Consider the following 20,623-nt stretch of genomic DNA (forward strand, 5'->3'; position numbering starts at 1 on the left):
TTATTTTAAACACATATACATATGTTTCATATACACATAAACACTTCCCCCTTCCCAACCACACTCTGGAAATGCTTCCACTAAGGTCAGATACAAGATATGTGTGCATACTGTCTGGACATAAAACAACTTTGCTCAAGGAAATGTCAGGCCCGATGTTCAGCCGGCGGCAATCACCATTTTGCTGACGACCACGTTAAACCAGGAGTTCAGTTTCAGGCCATGTTCAGGCCCCAGGATTGAATTTCCAGGTATAGGACCCGGCTAAAATATAGCTGGTTAAGTGTGATATCCGGCACTTAACTGGCTACGGGGCACCACATAAAGGTAGGATTCCATTTTATGTGGTCCTGTTTATGCAAGGTTAAGTTCCCAATATTAGCCCTTAACCGGCTAATGATGACTCTGCCCCCAAAATAGCTGGTTTCAGCTTGAGCACTAACCAGGCATTTTCAGCAGCACTGGCTTGTTAAGTGCCACTGAAAATGGCCAGTTAGCAATGTACAGGAGATTTAAACTGCCAGGAGCTTATCCTGGCTATTTAAATCATTTATTATTATTATTTATTACATTTGTACCCCGCGCTTTCCCACATATTGCAGGCTCAATGCAACTTACATAGTAAATACAGTTACAAAGTCTAGATGAGAATCTTACAAGTTGTAAGAATATCAGGCCCCTGTTTTATAATTACCCCATTGGAATATTTTTATTTTTGGCTCACACCTTTTATTAGTTGTAGCTCAAGGTGGGTTACATTCAGGTGCATTACTGTTGGTATTTCCTGTCCCTGCAGGGCTCATGATCTGTTTGTAACTGAAGTGATGGAGGGTTAAATGACTTGCCCAAGATCACAAGGAGCTTCAGTGGGATTTGAACCAGGCTTCCCTGGTTCTCAGCCCATTATTCTAACAGGCAAAACCTAGGAAGGGGAAACGGATGAGACTTGATATACTGCCTTTCTGTGGTTACAATCAAAGTGGTTTACATATTATATACAGATACTTATTTTGAACCTGGGGCAGTGGAGGGTTAAGTGATTTGCCCAGGGTCACAAGGAACTACAGTGGGAATTGAACCCAGTTCCCCAGGGTGCTGCACTAACCACTAGGCTACCCCTCCACTCCAAACGTAAAGTTCAAATCCCAGCTCTTTTCTATGAGCCTGGCTTGTTAAGACTCTCCTTCTGTTTATCATTTTCATAGTGTTTAAAAGAATAGAACAGTTTCACACATACACCTTACTCTGCCACACTCCGTTTCCTTTCGTAGTGAATATTTTCTGAAATTCAGTTTCCTTCTAGTACATTTTATTACGCAAAGCCCACATTACAGGGAGGATATTTGCTCTAATGGTGAATAATGACCAGCTAACACAGTCTCTTTAATGGATGCCTCCTGTGTACTCTTTGCAAACAGAAAAGAATGTAGGATTGCATTATATCAATGTGAGGTGCAAGTACCTGGAGTGCTTTCAATTTGGTTTGGTTTTGTTTCCCTATATTTTTCAGTTATTTTAGATATAGACTGGGGAGAAAGTAACCTTATGAACGCAGAGGTTTTAATTTCTGTAAGGGTTCCCTGTACTTAACCTGAATAATTTCTTTTGAGACAAACGGTTCTTGTTTTTCCCCCTCCTAATTCAAGTGCTGTGGCCTTTGTTAATATGTTCTTCTGTGTACAAGTTATGCTTGGTATGCACTCTATAAATATGTTTCAAAAGAAAGTATTGAATCATGAGGATTACCTGTAGCGGAATACAATAGATAATGCTCAGGTGCTTGCAGTAGGACTTTGCAAGGGTGCTGTTTGAAGGCTGGAGTGGATGTCAAGCGTCTTGGTGGCCATGGCAATAGTGGCACAGAAGTGACATTTCTTAATTATAACTTACAAACGTGATTCTACAGAGAAGTTTCTGTTGGGATGCATTTCAAATGATAGCACCTTCCTGTTACCCGTTTCAAACATTTGAGACTCAGGCCCAGATGCATCAACCATACGTTAAAAAATCTAAACTGTAAAAGTCCTTAACGAAGTTGAAAAAACGAAGAATGCACTAAAAACAGAAGTCTCACATGTTCGGTTCAGTATTTGAAAGTCGAATGCATTACAGAAGTGTAATCCCCGTCGTTAATCTGCCCGTAAAGCATGCGCAGAGTAGCCAAGCGTTATGCTGGCTGCTCTGCGCATGCCACAAACGTCAAAACCCCAAACAGAAAAAAACATGTTGAAAATAAAAGGGGCAAAGGCGCTCGTCAGGAATGTCCTGTATGGACGCCCTTGCCCCCCCCCCCCCCCCCCCCCCCCGAGGTCACCGCTGCTCCCCGCTTCCACATGTATTAAATAAAAAAACAAAGTTTAGCAGCCCCGGTCCCCTTCCCTTCCTCTCTCTGTTTTTCTCCTTCTCCCAAAGCTCCGCCTCCCGCCATCCTCAGCCCCCATGCCCCGCCCCCAGGAGCTCATCGCCACCGCTCCCCCCTCTACCGGACCCCTCCCCTCCGCTTTACTGGCCTGCGCAGCGCCTCTCACCTCTGTGTGAAGGCGCTGCACGGGCAAGAGCAGCTGATCGACGATCAGTGCTGCCTTCTCCGACGTCCCTCTGTTCTTCCTGGGCCCGCCCTCCTCTGTCGTGGGTAACTTACATAGAGATGTACATCATATACAGATAGGAAATTTCTAATATAGGAAATTTCTAACAGCCTAGGTTTCTGTTGAAAAAGATACACATAGAATTGTGCACATAAAGATGTCCCCATAGAAATGTATGCATAGAAAATTTCAGACAATCTAGGTTTCCGTTGAACCTGGCTCGAACTTAAGGACTAGAATTGTGTATTCTGGTGACGTTACCTTATACTTGGTTTTAGGACAGATCATTTGAACCTGTTTAGGGGTCCCTGACTTATTGCTTCAGGTCAGTAAAGTCAGTCTGTGTCCACTTGGTAGGGAGAAACCTGTTGCAGGTCCAGTCTGGTACTCTGCAGGCCTCTTCCCCCTCTGGTGACTCCATGGGTCTCACTGCGGCTCATGCTTTGCTGTCGACATCACTCCACTTGTCTAGTCAGTCACTCTAGGTTTCTGTGTTCCTTTGCGTTTCCACTCATTGGTCCTTCTGTCGAGAGTCACTTCCGATGGACTCGGGCCCTCCAGCTGGCATGCAGACCAGTGTTGTCCACCCCAGTGCCTCAGACCTTGTCCGTTCCTAAACCCTGTCCACATGGGATCCCGGGGCATAGCTCCTTTTATCCGTTTGCTTAATGCTGTCTCCATGCCTCAGTTTTGTCCAGTCTTCGTTTCCGCTCTAATCAGTCAGCTGCTCTGTGATCTCGGGGCCAGCAACGGGGCCTCATCTTGTGCTGAGCCATCCTGATGGCCTAGCTCTATTTATTCTTTGGCTCCAGTCTCGCAGTTGGCTCTATGGGATCTCGGACCTTCCACCGCAAGGTCCGGCCATGGCGCTTGTTCTTGCGCCACACCGATCTCCAGCTCCAGTACAGCAGCTGGCTGTGTAGATCTCTGACTCTAGTTCAGCAATTGACTGTGTGGATAGGTCCGACTGTGGTGTTCGTCTGTCGTAGAGAGTTGCACGGGGACAGAAATCCTACCCATCCCTGCCCGTCCCTGCTGGAATCTTACCCGTCCCCACCCATCCCCGCTGGAATCTTACCCGTCCCCACCCATCCCCGCAAAAATTTAAACCATCCCAACCCGTCCCCACCCGTCCCCGCAAGAATTTAACCCATCCCCACCCATCCCCGTAAGAATTTAATAGTACATAAAAGAAAGTTCCAGTCAGCTCCCTTTCTGGATTTGAGCCACAACACTGTAGGCAAGGACGGACCGGAAGTTGAAACTTGGAACACTCTGGTGCGCACATGTAAGATTTGTCTCTGATTCATTGGGATTGTGTGCTGAGAGGCCGCCACATGCACGCGCCAGTAGGTCAGGTGACATCTGATTCTCGTGCCTGTGTCAGAGCTGAGGTCTGTGCACCAGCCTGGGAGCAAAGAGGATTAATAGTAACATAGTAAGTGACAGCAAATAGACCTGAACGGTCCATCCACTCTGCCCAATAGTCACACTCATGATCAATTCATCATTAAATCAACGAGTGTGATATTATATACTTGATTATGGTCTTTCTTTCGTGTTTCTAGAACAAAGACCACAGGATTCTATCTGGCCCCATCCTTATGTTCCAACTGCTGGAGTTGCCATCGAAGCCCACTCCAGCCTATTCATGTTCTCATTTGTGGGACACAGACCGTAAAATTCTGTCCAGCACTGTCCTCATGTTCCAGCCACTGAAGTTGCTGTCTAAGCCCTTTCCAGCCCATCCTACACCAGATTGCCATGTATGAGACACAGAACATACAAGTCTGCCAGGTATCAGCTCTAGTTCATCACAGCCAGAGTCGCCATCTAAGCGTCACTTGACACATCCACACACATGCAGCCATTTAAGGTTAGCTTTTATATAACTTCCATTTTCTAATTAGAGATCCTCTGTGTTCATCCCACGCCTTTTTGAATTCCGTCATCATTTGTGACTCTACCACCTCCTTAATGGAAGACTTTCCACATTTATGCTGTTAAATCAAGGAAGAAGAGGAGGAGGAGACAGCACTCAAATAAATTGGTATTCGGTAGATGAGAGGCTGGTGCAGGTGCAGCTTACACTTCCACGGGAAGCCCACAGAACTGGTTCCATCCCCGCGGGAACCCCGCAGGAACTGCCTCCGTCCCCGCGGGAACCCCGCAGAACTGCTTCCATCCCCGCGGGAACCCTGCAGGAACTGCCTCCGTCCCCGCGGGAATCCTGCGGGTTCCGCGGGATTCCCGCGGGGACGGAAGCCGTGCAGCTCTCTAGTCTGTCGTCAGGCTGATCTCTGGCTCCTGTTCAGCAGTTGGCCGTGTGGGGTCTTTAGCTCCTTTGCCTCAGGCCCGTACATGGAGCTCGCTTGGCGTCACGCCACACTGATTTGGCACCTCAGTTTCGCTCTCAGTCCCGGCTTGGTCAGATGCCATCTCTGCCGTGTTTTTGCATTGGTTTCCCCTTTCCTCAGTGGGGGCTCATTTGCCGGTTCAGTCGCTTGGCTGCTGGAGAGCACCTCACAGGCGCTTCTCTCAGTCTACCATTTTGTTTGCTATACAAAGTACAGAGGAAAACAAAAAAAACACGCACACATACAAATAGCTAGAAAGAAAGCATAGGCACAGGTGTTTAAAACCCAGATAAGATTGATAATATAGAAAACAATAATGTTGTTTCTTTTTGTCAGACTCATTAGATATTCTGTCTTGAATATGGGGGCAAAACAAGCAACCTGTTAACTTGGCAATGAAAAAATACAATTAAATAACAGATGGGTGCAGGAAATAATTTCAGATAAAGAAACATGATGAAATAAAATAGCAAAAAGATACGTAAAGCTTTTAGAAAGTGCTGTAAGGAGCTACACACAAAAAAAGATTACTAATAGTAAGGAAAAGGTGCTCAGATATACTCAGTATACATAAATACTCATTGTCTCTGAACTATCGCTGTCAGGGAAAGAAAATAGGGTATAAAAAATTAAGCTTCCTGGGGAGTTGAGAATTCCTGAGAAACACACACTTCGTGTTTTGGAGCATTGCAGACCTGAAAGCTAAGCTTTTCTGAACTTTTCAGATTTTTGTGTTTGGATTGATTCATAGATTCTAAATTGCTTTCTTATTCGTGTGTCCCTCTCTCAATTTCTTCCTGCAAAATCAGCTTTTACCGCCATCCAAAAAAGAGAGGAAAGGAAGCTTTTTATTTTTCTTCCACTTGCAAAACTACTTGCTCCTATAGGGGCCCTTTTATGAAGGCACAATAGCGAACAGCACTACCACCAGGGCGGCGCTCCCTGTACTGGATTTCAGACATGCTCATTTTGGTAAAATGGGAAAATACCTGAAGAAGGAGCTGACTTCATGGGTAGGCATAGGAGAAATGGAAGCTGCCATAAATACAGCAACAGGTCTTAATACAAGGAAAAGAAACAAAAATGAGAGAAACAGGAAGCCTATATGGTTCTCCAAATAAGTGGTTGAAAAAATAAGGGCAAAAGAGGCTGCGTTCCAGAAATACAGAAGAACACAATGAGAGGATCACAGAAAAGATTATCAGATTAATCTCAAAGAAGTGAAGAGGGAAATACGGCTAGAGAAAGTGCAGGCAGAAGAAAAAATGGCTAAAAATATAAGGAGAGGTGACAAGACCTTTTCAGATATATTGGGGAAAGGAGAAAAGCTAGGAATGGAATTGTAAGACTGAAAGATGATAACTACTATTTTCATTTTTGTTACATTTGTACCCCGCACTTTCCCACTCATGGCAGGCTCACGTGGGGCAATGGAGGGTTAAGTGACTTGCCCAGAGTCACAAGGAGCTGCCTGTGCCTGAAGTGGGAATCAAACTCAGTTCCTCAGTTCCCCAGGACCAAAGTCCACCACCCTAACCACTAGGCCACTCCTCCACTCCATGTGGAAAGTGTTGAAGATAAAGCAAATGTGCTAAACAATACTTCTCTTTGGTGTTCACAGAAGAAAATCCTGGAGAAGGACTACGATCGGCTGCCAAGGGTATATCTGGGAGTGGAGTGGATATTGCACCATTCATGGAAGAAAGCATTTATAAATAGCTTGAAAATCTGAAAGTGGACAAGCTGTGGAGCCGGAAGGGATATATTTCAGGATACTAAGGGAGCTCAGAGAAGTCCTGGCGGGACCTCTTAAAGATTTATTTAATAGATCTTTAGAGATGGGAGAGGTTTCATGGGATTGGAGATGAACGGATGTGGTCTCTCTCCACAAAAGCGGGAACAGGGAAGAAGTGGGAAACTACAGGCTGGGAAGCCTCATGTCAGTGGTAGGAAAAATAATGGAGTCACTTCTGAAGGAAAAGAGAGTTAATTTTCAAGACTCCAACAGGTTGCAGGAAAATCCTGCCAAATGAATCTGTTGATTTCTTTGACTGAGTGACCAAAGAACCAGATAAAGGACATATAAAATGAAGTACAATCATCCAGCTGGAAGTCCTCCAGTGGCCTCCCTAAAGGTTCCCCACAGTCTCCCATGCCAGCACTTCAGGTAGAATTTTTAATATACCAGGTTGTCAACTATTTTCATATACTAGCGATATTTTCATTCTAGTTTTAGCTAAGAAAAGTTATGAGAAAAACAAAGTTAATAGTTATATTATATTTACTATACTGCCTTACATAAAACAAATATCAAAGCGGTTTACAATGCTCAATAAACAATAATTATATTAGCAAGACAGAGTAGGAACTACAGTAAAATAGGAAAGCACATTTGTAACAGATTAAGCACACCAAACAAACAATCCCTTCAAGAATTTACCCTCAATACCTACTAAAAGCTGAGGTAAAAAAAAATGTATGCCTTTAAAAGGTGTTAAACTGAACCAAACATTTTCCTCCCACGAATACCCTGGCAACTTGTTCCATAGATCTGGCCCCACCACAAAAAAATGCCTTTTCTGGTCCTTGACAAGTGTGCCTCCTTTATCCAGGCACTTTCAAACATCAGGGTGTTCACTAAGTATATGGTGATTGTTTAGCAATGTGCTGTACCAAATTATTTAACACTAAATACTAAAACTATGGGTCTGATATTCAGTGCCGCCGAATATCACCTGAGACTGCCCAAACGAGAGGTCATGGCAGCCATTTTCCCGAGGTGCCGCAAGGGGCAGGAGCAAGGAAGCTGCACTCCTGCCTCCAATGACCCCGCTGGACCACCAGGGATGTAAGTAAGTCCGAGGGGGCTTACCTTTACCATTGGGGTGTTGGAGGGAGGCGGGGGGTAGGATCTTAATGCACTGGGGGAGGGAGGGAAGGAAGGAAAGAGGGGGCATTGGGACAGGAGGGGGCTAGGAGCTTTTATTTTTTGAGAAAAAAATCATTTTGTGGGCCAGAGCGGCCCGATATTCAGCTGGGACCACTTAACTCTTATGCAGCTCCAGCTGAATATTGGCCAGCAGCCTGCCCACCCCAACTTGTCCCCTGATATTCAGTGCTGGTGCCTGTACATAGCTCGGCACTGAATATTTGGGGATAATTTAGCCAGCGACGATCAGTGTTTTAAAAAAATGCTGACCGCTGCCAGCTGAATATTGGTGGTTAAGATTCTATGGTTTAATAATATCAGTCAGTTCTCTGAGTTACTGCTTAAGGGGCCCCTTTACTAAGCTGTGGTAAAAAGTGGCCTGTTCTAGTTTGAACATGTGAAATTGGTGTGTGCTGGGCCATTTTTTACCATGGCAGGTAAAAAGGCCTTTTTTAAAATGGGGGCAGTAAATGGCTGTGCACTAATATTAAAAGTAGCGTGTGGCTATTTACTGCCTGAGCCCTTTCTGCCATCTATGTACTTGGCGGTAAGGGTTCACATGCCAATCGAGCGGTAATCAGGCAGCATGCGGCAATGTGGTGCACTGCCAATTACCGCCGGGAATGCACCCCGTGGTAGAAAATTGTTTTTTGCTGTGGGGAAACTGCGCATGTCAACTTCTGAAGTTCCGCTGGGTGCATGCTCTATCCTGGTGGGAGAGTCAATTTGGCACATGCTACCCACGCAATAGCCCTACCACAGCTTGGTAAAAGGGCCCCTTAACATGGTATGATACTTCTTGTAGAAAAACACATCTAAGGTTTTAAGGATCTTATTAACAGGGGCGTAGCCAGATTTCGGCGGGAGGGGGGTCCAGAGCCCGAGGTGAGGGGGCACAGTTTAGCCCCCCTCGGTGCCACCGACCCCCCCCCCCCCCCCCGCCATTGCCGATGCCGACGCCACCACCACCACCACCAACAATAACTTTGCCCCTCCCTGCCGATGACCCTCTCGACCCCCCTCCCCCGCCGCCGTCGCCTACCTTTGCTAGCAGGGGACCCCAACCCGCGCCAGCCGAGGTCCTCTTCTTCCAGCGCAAGGCTTTGTTCTGTTTCTGTGAGTCTGATGTCCTGCAGACATCAGACTCACAGAAACAGAACAAAACCTTGCGCCGGAAGACGAGGACTTCGGCTGGCAGGTGTTGGGGTCCCCCGCCAGCAAAGGTAGGTGACGGCAACGGCGGAGGCAGGGGAGGGTTGGCGGTGGGAGGGGGGTCGAGAGGGTCATCGGCAGGGGGGTCCAGGGCCAAATCTATGGGGGCCCAGGCCCCCGTGGCCCCACTTAGCTACGCCACTGCTTATTAAGCACAACTTTTTTCACAGAGCCCCAAGTGAAAAGACTTTTTCAGATTACAAGATCTTACTGTTTGAGGATCATTTAGACCCACTAGTACAGCTGCTGATTTTGCCACAAGATTACTACAATGCTTCGTACCTGGAAATTTCCTCAAGTCTAATAGACAATTGTCTGGCCTTTGGCACTCAGAATTATAATGGAGCGACTTCTCTTTTGATTAAATTACACTGATTGCTAGTCCAGGTTAGAGTTCATTTTAAGGTGTCCTGTTTCATATTTAATACTTTACAAAATAGTTTATAAGTTTAACTGTTCGTACTTTTAAAAAGGCAGTCAGTCTATATAATAATTTGTCAATCTGCGTCCCTGGATGGCTGGCTGGGTTCATAACTGTATGCAAATGAGCTATGCAAAGAAAAAGGCGCTACACAAAGAAAAGAGTTGTAGAAACGACTGACAAGCAAAGAACAATGGCTAGAGAAAGGCGAGCAGATTTAGAATGACAAAGGATTGCAGAAATGACGGAGGAGCAGTGAACAACAAACAGAGAAAGGAGAGTAGATTTGCAATGGCAAAGAGTTGCAGAAATGAGGGACGAGCAAAGAACACTGAATAGAGAAAGGAGAGCAGATTTGGAACTGCAAAGAGTTGCCAATCTGCCAGAAGAAGAAAGGGCCCATGAGAGGCAATGAAATATAGCAAGAAAAACGGCAACAGTGGAAAATATGACAGATGTGCAAAAAGCCAATGAAAGAAATAGGCACGCGCAGTTACAAAAGGCCAGGCACAGAAATGTAACAGCACAGCAGCGAAATGCTACCGCAGGAATTACAATAAGAGACTGTCATGGCCATTAGACAATAGCCTTGCTGGGCCCATTTCATTTTTTTGTGAAATTGGCTTTTTTGCTTGTGTAGCTGTAATTTAGGTTATTCCCAATGTGCATCACTTTTCACTTGTCCACATTAAACTTTATTTGCCTTTTCGATGCCCAGTTTTACAGCTATCCAAGGTCCTCCTGCAATTTCACACAGTCTGTATTCAATTCAACAACTTTGAATAGTTTTGTGTCATCTGCAAATTTGATCAGCTCACTCGTCCCTATTACCAGATCATTTATAAATATGTTTAAAAGCACCAGTCCCAATACAGATCCTTGCAGCACTCCACTATTCACCCTCCTCCATTGAGAGAATTGGCCATTTAACCTTACTCTGCGTTCTGTCTGTTTTCTTTCTTTTAACCAGTTTCCAATACACAGCAGAACATTGCCTCCTATCCCATGGCATCTAATCTTCAGATATCATGGCTGATTTTAATGACAGGTTACAGATTACCAATAGTAGATCTGCAGTTTCATTTTTGAGTTTTCAGTACCCTTGGGTGTATGCGATCTGGTTCAGGTGATTTGCCATTCTAATTTGTCAATTTTGCTCATTACGGGGGTGGGGAGGGGAATGGGACTTGATATACTGCCTTCCTTTGTTTTTTGCAACTACATTTAAAGCAGTTTATGTAGTATATACAGGTACTTATTTGTACCTGGGGCAATGGAGGGTTAACTGACTTGCCCAGAGTCACAACGAGCTGTAGTAGGAATCGAACCCAGTTTCCCAGGATCAAAGTCTGCTGCACTAACCACTAGGCTACTCCTTCACTCATTACACATTCAAGGTTCACCAAGATCTCAGTTCCTCTGTATTATCACCCTTAATTACAATTACTAGCACAGGTAGTTTTTTACATCCTCTGCTTGAAGACCAAAGCAAAGGATACATTTAGTTTCTCTGCTATGGCCTTGTCCTCCCTGAGTGCTCCTTTTAACTCCAGCTGACTTCATGGAGGCTTTCTACTTCTAATGTACATGAAAATGTTTGTGCTATGATTTTTTTCCCTCTATAGTAAGCTTTTTTTCAAATTCTTTCTTAGCCGTTTTTGCTTTGTATACACCTGTGCAGCTCTATGATGATAACAAAGGAATAAAGGCATTGCATGGCTGAGATTTGACTGAAAGCTGGGTGAGGATGGAGTCTGCACAAACATTGGAGAAAGGAAGAATTTGGACAGAGCTGTATAAAAGAGTGAGCAATAATGTGTGTTGGGGGGGGGGGAGTGAATAAGCAGCAAAGACAAATTACATTTTACCTTCTTTTCTGGAATGCACTCAAATCAAAGATTGTAAGCTATTGGTTCTGTATAACTCCCAGTCTTGTGTTTTAGACAATTTGTTAGATATGGCTATATTATTGTAAATTCCTTCTAATGTGAAGTGATCTCTTGTATGTTATCCACCTTGCATCCTCTTGGTTAAAGGCTGAATAAAGGCAATATAATACAATGCATACAATACAATATATGGTATCCTTTCAACTTGATGGGAATGAGATGAGAAATAGAGGCCCACTCGTCACATTAAACCTCGGATTCTATTTAGAGCACCTAGAGATAAGCGCCAAAATTGGTGCAAATTCTATAACAATTTGCATAACTTAACAAGCTTAACAAGCTATTGAGCACTGATAACAGCACTTAACAAGCAATAATGAGCACTGATTGGCACTGATTAGAATTTAGGCACACAACTCACTAAGTGTGTTTTGTAACAGTGTGCGCTGAACTTCTATCGCGGTCAGGCAAATCGTGGCATGGTTATAGGCGTGGAAATGGGTGTTTCCTGGGCGTTCTGAAATTTTCACACCTAGTTATAGAATATGGCCCAGTGTGCTTAAATCTATGTTCTGGGATTTTCGCCGCATTTTCATTGGTGTAAATGGATGCGTGTAGATTTAGGCGTTGAAATATCAACTAAGAGTATTTTATAATTATAGGAATATGTTTAGTTGGCACTGATTTCAGCGCCAATTTTTTAGGCATCATATATAGATTCTCCCCCTAAAGGGGTAGTTTTCAATTTCGCTGCAGATCTTGCAGGTCTGTTGACACTTTGGCCTACAAGTTCATTGTGAAAGGGAAACTTTCTGCAGCATTCCCTTTTGAAAATTTGACTTTTAAAGGCCTTGGGTACAAAGGTACTTTAGATCTGTTCCCACTTATGCAAATTGACTCTACCAATTAAAGTATGTGCAGAGATTTTAAAATCAAATCTGTTCTTGTATATTCATTTCCCAACTTCCTCTTGCACCCCAGGAATGCCCTTTTGCAATTTGGGTAAAAGAAGAAGATGCACTTTCTTCCACATAGAGGTTTGCTAGTTTTCACAGTCTGATTGCACAGATCAATGAGTATTTATCGATGTTAAAAAGCTTTGAAAACTACAGTCTAAATGAAAATGAAACAGCATTGTCTTTTTTAATTATATTTTTTTTATACCAAGGCCCTGGTGACACAGCAAGACCAGCCTCTCATGATGCCTAAACGTATGTGCCCTACACCCCCCATGCCATATTGATGCCCCAGAACCTTATCCAGTCCCTCCCACCCCTTTCATGTCCTTGTTACCAGTAAGAACTCATTATCCCTTCCTGTAGATGCAGTTGATTCCCACTCTCTTCACCCTGACACCTCTCAGCCAAGCTCTCCCTCCAGCGTTTTCCTGTGATGCCTTCCTGTGCCTCTCTCCCTTTATCCCTCACTACTCTTCCAACTTTGGCAACTCCTATCCTTCCCCTTAGTGGTGCTATCACTGATTTCCCTTTCTGTTCTGGAAGACTCCATCTTCAAACTTTACTTCCTCAGTCCTCTTCCAAGTAAGATCCCATCTTTTTCTGTTCATTTCCTCCCCCGTGATTTCGTTTCTCACCCTCTCCTAGATGTGTCAGCTGGAAAGTTACAAGAAGGCTGGGCCAGACATTCCACATTTCATATTCTGGAATGGCTTGGCGATTTCTGAAAATGAATTGCTTGCATGAAAGAAAGAAATTCTAATAACCAGTGGTGAAAATAGCTGCAGGGTTGATACAGAACTGGTTTTAGTCAAAAATGCCAGTAGCCACAGAGTTAAGGTGAAACCAAGTATTGAGCACTGGTACCTGGGTACCAGCTAAAATTGAATATCTGGTTTCAGTGGAGAGCCAGAAGTCTTGACTGGTTAGCGGCAGTATTCAGACCACCAACCAGATAAAATTAGGACAGAGCTTTAAAAGTTAGATGAGTCTCCAGCACCATGTCCAAATATGTACTTCAATGTGACCATTAATACACAATGAACATTGGGTCTCTAAATGGTATACCTCCAGAAAAGCTTTTTAAAATGACCTAGGTCCAAAGAAGTTCACCACCTGGCAAGATGAGCCCATTGACTGATGTCAGATGTCTTGGTTTTTAAAAAAAAATTTGATAAAATGCTATATGGATTGTTTGTTAATGGCTTGGTGGAATTTCCTTTATAGTAACGTTAAACTTAATGTAGAGGGCTTTGTTTCTCTTTCAGTGCAATGAAACGTCTTTCTTTTTTGAAACACCTAGCAAAACTGCCTGTAAACATCTATGGAAATGTTGTGTGGAGCACCATACTTTCTTCAGGTGAGTAGATAGGACTTAAGTGATCCTCCAGGCTATTTTGCCCAAATATTCAGCTGGCTAAATTAAAACCAGATAGTCATTGTGGGCTCCAATCTTGGGCACCAGCACTTAATATCAAGATTTTTTGTAATGCCCCAAAGTTATAGGGATATGGCTACACCAGTCAGAGCAGATATTCAGTGGCATTATCCAGGGTAATTTTTAAAGGATTTTTTTCCACATGTATGCATGTATATACAGGTAAAATACTTCTTATAAAATTATTCAGCACGTACAAATACATGCAATGAGCAAACATGTACTATTTCGTGATTTGGATGTAGTCATGTTTGGGTAGATTTGGAAGAGTACAAAAGTCCCCCCCCCCCCCCCAATTTATGCACATATTTGATAAAGTATATTGGTTCATTATATCTAAGACTAGCCATTAAGCCCATTAAAACGGGCAAGTATTGGTATGCTCTATTTTGATGTATAACTCCCTCCCTCCCCTCGGCTCCCCGCCCTCCCTCCTTCCCTCCCTCCCAGCTCCAAGGCCCGATTCCCTCCCAGCTGCAAGGCCCCCCTCTGTGCATCCCTCCCAGCTCCAAGGCCCCCCTACTTCTGACCTCCCATGTCCAGCATCCTCCCTCCTTCCCTGCCAGCTCCAAGGCCCCCGTCTCTCCCTCCCTCCCTCCCAGCTCCAAGGCCCCATTCCCTCCCCTCCCAGCTCCATGGCCTCCCCTCCCAGCTCCAAGGGCCCCTGTCCAAGCCAGCTCCAAGGCCCCCTCTGTCCCTCCCCTCCCTCGCAGCTCCAAGGCCCCCTCTTCTGAGCATTTCTCCTGCCTTCCCCTCCCTCCCAAGGTCGCCGCTACCGCTCCCCCCCCCCCCCCGAGGTCGCCGCCGGCCCCCCTCCACCCGGGCCCTCTGTTCTACATTTAACTTACAGCGCCAAAACCGCAGGCAGATCAGCTCCCATCGGCCTTCCTTCTCTGCCTTTGTCCCGCCCTCATGTGACGTAACGTCGGCGAGGGCGGGACACACAAGCTGGGAAGGAAGGCCGACGGGAGCTGATCTGCCTGCAGTTTCGGCGCTGTAAGTTAAATGTAGAAGAGGGGGTGGCGACGGCGACCTGCAGGGGGGGAGCGGCAGCGGCGACCTCCAGGGGGGGGAGCGGTAGCGTTAGCGGCAGCGTCGACGTCCGTGTGGCAGTGACTGCACTCCTCAGCGCAGAGTTTCCCTCTCTGTTCCGGCATCACGTCTTGACATGGGGGCGGGACAGAGAGGGAAATCTCTACTGCGCATTTGCAGGTGAGTCGGTCATTTGCCATTTATATGTTTGATTTGTGCAGGTATTCTACAAAGACACATAAGTAACTTTCTTTATAAAGTAAACCTAAAATAGATGCCCACTTGGCTTTCGTACCTAGGCAATCTCTTAAAAAAATTTGTATCTTCATTTTACAAAATGTTGCCTAGGTGGGAAAGCCAAGTGGGTGTCTATTTTAAGCCTGTTTTTTAAAGACACAGTCACCTATGTGTCCTTATAAAATATCAGTACAAAAGCAGCAAAATCTCAGCTAAAATCTAGGCAAATACATATGCACCTGCCCTAGAACTGGTGTTGGAGTATTCACGTAGGTGTGCATTGTATAACCTACATGCATATTTTGTGGCTCGCCCAAACTCCTCTCCCAAACATCCAGGTCGCATAAAAGCACTGCTGCTGGACGCGTTGAGGCATCTCACAGTAGTGTGCCGATCAGCGTACTCTAATCTCATGCTAAAACATAGAGGTTTTTTTTGGCATGGAAGGCTTGTTTAAGGGCAGAGAAAAGGTGTGCCCTGTGCTAATCGGATAGCATGGGTACATTGCCGCACACTGCCAGAAATAGGTGGCGGTAAGGGCTCATGATGTAAGGGCCATGTGCTAATTCAGAAATTAGCGCGTGGCCATTAATGGTACAAATGAAACTTTGGCCATTTTACAGCTGCACTAAAAGTGGCTACAATGTATAGAAAACCCATGAACTAAAAACAGCTGCAGTCACTTTTTAGTGGCCCACATATGTGTGAAAAATCCTTTATAAAATTACCCTGTAGTTCATTTGAGATTCATTCTCCCTTCATCTGGTCAGAAATTTAATGGTGAGAAATGCTCTTCTAGAATGTCAACTGAGGTTAATATTTGGCGTCTTTTCTCTTACTCTTGTATTAGTGGTCTCCAGATTTTTTTTCTTTTTAAATACTGCTTTTCTCTTTCATTGCTGCCCCCTAATTCAACAACAAGGTTTGGCATACTTTTGCTTTCTATCAGCTAATCAAGGGGCTAGTAACTGGAAAGAAAAAAAAAAAACAAAATAGGGTAAAAAAATGTAGCAACTTAAATTATTTTATTAGCATTTTTTTTAAATTAGACGCATGTTTATCTGACTGTCCGAGGAGCTGTCCAAACCGTGGTGCTGAATACCAATGATACACATTTTCACAAACCTCTAGCTATAGGGGTCATTCTTGTGCCTTTAATATATTTTACACTCTCTTTTAATGTTCCATTTGTATTTCTGGATTGAGAAGACTTTCCTCAAGCTTTCAGCGCTAGTGAGCATTCCCAAGTCATTCACACGTTTGATCTGGGATAGGGGAACTATATAAAAAGAGAACTAAAATGTGCTAAAAGCAAAAATAAGGAAAGCTAGGATAAGTGTATTCAGAATTTTGTGGGTGTGAATTTTCGGTTTCAGTTAAATAAATAAAGACTTGATAGAATAAAGCTTCATTTTTTGTCTCCTCTGTCAAGAAAACCTTTTTTCTGTGTCAAACATATGGACCCTATACAGTTTTGACTGTAATCCAGCTAGAATTATACCTGTCCAAGCACATTTGGGTCTGAGGGCAGCTAGAAGTAAATAAAATCTGTGTTTGTAGGTAGGTCTGTGGGCAGAGTGGAAGGCATCTGTGCTGGTTCCTACTTTTTGTGAGTATCAAATATCTTTTTGTAAGATCATGCCTAATAGTTTTATTTTTTAACAGATGTCTCCTGAATATTTGCTTGTATGACTGTTACAGTTTGAAACACTCACCTTCTGCAATTAATTTTGGATGAATCTAGCCGAAGATCAATATTTTTATTTTAACAGTAATATTAATATTTCACAATGAAACAGAAGGTCAAACTTTTCCTTATCTTATTGGATTCTTCAGATGGAAAGAAAAGCCTCAAAGAGCTCCAAATCCCATGATTTTAGGAGCTATACATCGATCTTTGAGATCACATTTTCATCACTGGATCTGGAACTCTTTTGAGGCTTTTCCTTCCACTTGAAGAATCCAATAAGATAAGGAAAAGTTTGATCATCTGTTCCATTGTGGAATATTAATATTATTGTTGGATATTGTCTATTGGTGACTCCACACCCCTGTTTTATTGTTATTTTTAGCCATAAACCCTGGGATTCTACATATGGCACCTTAAATTCTGTGTGGAAATCAAAGAATATTCTATAACAATGTGTGCAACTTAATTGGTTAACTAGCTAATCAGCACTGTTAATGGGATGTTACAAGCAATTATCAACACTAATTGACATTAATTAAGATGTACACATACAACTCGCTAAGCATATTCTGTAATGTGGTGCACCTAAATTCTAAGTCGCATAGTTAAAAAGGGGCGTGGCCATGGTCATATCTAAAATCTATGCACGTTGTTATAGAATACACCTGCTCTGCACCTAATTTAGGCGTCAGGGATTTACGCCAAGTAAAATGGTGTAAATGGCCTCGACTATATTTTGTTGTGTGGAGAGGTGGTCAGCATTATTCTATATACCATGTGGAAATTTAATCCTATTCTATAAACTCTAGGTGCAGTTTACAGAATACACCTGGGCATATTTTTTTTTCTACATGGAATTTTCAGGTGCCATATTTATTTAATCTAGCCCAAAATGGCCCCATTACAAAACTGTTTCAGGTGTTTAACACAAATTTTAATGTGTGCAAACTGTGCACAATGTTAACAGTTAAAACTAAACAGTTTCTACTGCTTGCTAATTGCTGCATTAAGTATCTAATATAGAAATTCAAATTATTGAGTATAGTATGGGTAGTTACTGTTCCTTGCAGTTAATGTAGAGGTTTTACTGTGTATTAACTGCTAACATGACAGATAATGAGGTGCAGTTAGCTACACCTCCAGAGGTTCAGTGTTATCTTTCATGCTGTTAACAAATAGTGAAAATTATTCTCTGCATTAACTAGATGGCTTCCCTCCCAGAAATGCTGGGAATACCTCCAACAGTTAACACACAGACTTTGCATCTTATCCCCCTAATTCTATAAGATTGAGCACCCAACTTTACACTTAGGACTAAATTCTATAAGTGGTGCCTAAAAATTCAGCACTGGAATAAAAATAGTACCTATCCCTATTCTATAAACTGCGCTTAAAGTTAGGCGCTGTTTATAGAATAGCAATTCTATAAACAGCACTTAGCGCCAGGAACTGCAACTACATTTAGGCACAACCGTTTACACTAAAGAAATCTCAATGTAAATCCCCACACCTAAATTAGGCCGGATCCCCTTTATTCTATAACAACATGCGTAAATTCAAGGAATGCCCCTGATTCACCCATGCCTCTCCCCTGGCCACACCCTCTTTTTGGACTCATGTGTAAAATGTACATACGTAGATTTTATTTAAACCAACTAGCACCATTAATTGCTTGTTAAGATCTCAATTATCAGCACTAATTGGTTTGTTCACTTAAATTGTGCACACAATTTTTATTGACTTTTATAGAATACAGGGGTTAGTGTGAAAAGTTGGGCGCTCAATTTATAGAATAAGTTCAGTTGCATTCAAAAGTTAAGAACATAAGAATAGCAATACTGGGTCAGACCAATGATCCATCTAGACCAGTATCCTGTTTCCAACAATGGTCAATCCAGGTCACAAGTACCTGGCAGAAACCCAAATAGTAGCAATATTCCATGCTACCAATCCCGGGCAAACAGTGGCTTCCCTATGTCTGTCTCAGTAGCAGACTATGGACGTTTCCTCCGGCAACGAGTTCCATAGCTTAGCTATTCATTAAGTGAAAAAATATATTTCCTTCTATTTGTTTTAAAAGTATTTCCTTGTAACTTCATTGAGTGTCCCCTGGTCTTTGTACTTTTTGAAAGAGTGAAAAATCAATTTACGTTTTCTACACCACTCAGGATTTTGTAGACTTCAATCATCTCCCCTTAGCCATCTCTTTTCCAAGCTGAAGAGCCCTAACCTCTTTAGCCTTTCCTCATACAAGAGGAGTTTCATCCCCTTTATCGTTTTGGTTGCTTTTCTTTGAACCTTTTCTAATTCCGCCATATCTTTTATGAGATATGGCAACCAGAACTGAATGCAGTACTCAAGGTGAGATCACACCATGGAATGATACAATTAAATAATTGGCTGTTCATTGGAGTTAACAGCTAATTATTGGCTTAAATTGGTGTTGGCTCCCTAGAAGCTGTGCATGCAGTTTCTGTCACATGCAACTTCTAGGGGTCATGGCCATGGGAGAAGCATGGGCAGTTTGGGGCATGCCTTGAGTTAAGCATGCAGGTTATAGAATAGTAAGGATTATGCACCTAACAGCCATTAGTTAGCTGCAAGCATTTACATCATCCTTTGACATGACATAAGTGCTCATGCCTAAGGTTAGGCACACAGAACTGCCATTATAGAAGTCACACTCGGCACACATCATCCCAAAGCCATTTATTGAATTTACTCCTGTGTGTCTTAACGTTGACTCTTAATGCATGTTAGGTGCAAAATCTTAACACGCCTTGGTGAGTAGATGCCAAAATGATTTTTTTCTCTGAACCAGTCAAGTATCCTGTGATGTTCTTAAATTTTATAAGTCTATTTTGTATAGAGTCAAATAAACTGTTGCATGAAAAAAAAACATTTCAGTGATATCCATGCATAATTTCTTAATGCAGAATTCCAGAGAATGATTCTAATTCCCTGTCAAGAAAATTTAGTAAATTTGGATCCATGACTTGCAGACACCGATACAGGTAAATATATGTTTTCTATATCCTAAAACACTGAAACATTATCATGTAATTTGAAGATTATGATGTTTCTGATTCCTTTTACAAAATTTAGAGAACTGTATAAAGCAGAGAGAATTTAACAAAGGCCTTATTGTTTTGTCTGACTAATGTTACCAGGTGTTACCCCTGTATTATTGTTAGATTTTAGCTCGTAGCAATAAATAAATCCTTGTATGAATGCTGAAGGATTAGAGAAGTAAGTTGTAGAAACACAAAGTATAAATCCACTTTGCTAAAATATCTGTACTTTGCTTGCATTCACTTTGCTTAGAAACACTCATTATACTGTCAGGTGAAACGCCATTCCCGCCCCTCCCCCCCCCCCCTTCTTAATGCCATGCTACACTGCATATCACCAGCTTTGTCCTTGCATCTCATCACTAAAGATCTTCTGTGCTTCTTCAGTGTTTTTCTCAATATAACTACCATTTTTTACCTCCCACCTCTAGGGTAATGCTATTCTATGCATTTCACCAGTCTTTATATGACAAAATGGGTTGTTGATGTTGTGGTTTTGTAGTACTCCCAAGTTCATAGACAAGAAAACTTTTCAAAACTATGTCAGAGGTTACACACCACTTTTGTTCTAGGCCCCTTGACCAAATATTGAAAATATTTTATAAAAGAGCTTTCTTGGCCCTTCATTTTATAAAAAAGAATTCAACAACATTGATTTGCAATATGTTGTTGTACAAAGGGCCTTTTAAGGCTCTTAGCATGATCATATCTTTAGGTGTCCTGTACCATCCTTATTTTAAGGCAGCAGGATGTTTTTCTCTTGTGAGTGCCACACGTGCACTAGTACTTTTGATAGGACTATC

General features: G+C 42.9%; 1 protein-coding gene across 2 annotated transcripts in view; it reads left to right on the top strand.

Moving 5' to 3' along the window:
- EPB41L4A (erythrocyte membrane protein band 4.1 like 4A) overlaps nt 1-20,623 on the top strand; it is a 564,380-nt gene that overhangs the window by 301,969 nt on the left and 241,788 nt on the right. For both annotated transcript variants that reach the window (XM_030193468.1, XM_030193469.1), the window contains 2 exons: nt 13,621-13,712; nt 19,686-19,763. In XM_030193468.1, coding sequence (XP_030049328.1) covers nt 13,621-13,712; nt 19,686-19,763 — 170 coding nt within the window. The remainder of the gene's footprint in view (nt 1-13,620; nt 13,713-19,685; nt 19,764-20,623) is intronic.

This window comes from Microcaecilia unicolor, chromosome 2, assembly GCF_901765095.1.
Source record: "Microcaecilia unicolor chromosome 2, aMicUni1.1, whole genome shotgun sequence".
In the NCBI taxonomy this organism is placed as follows: Eukaryota; Metazoa; Chordata; class Amphibia; order Gymnophiona; family Siphonopidae; genus Microcaecilia; species Microcaecilia unicolor.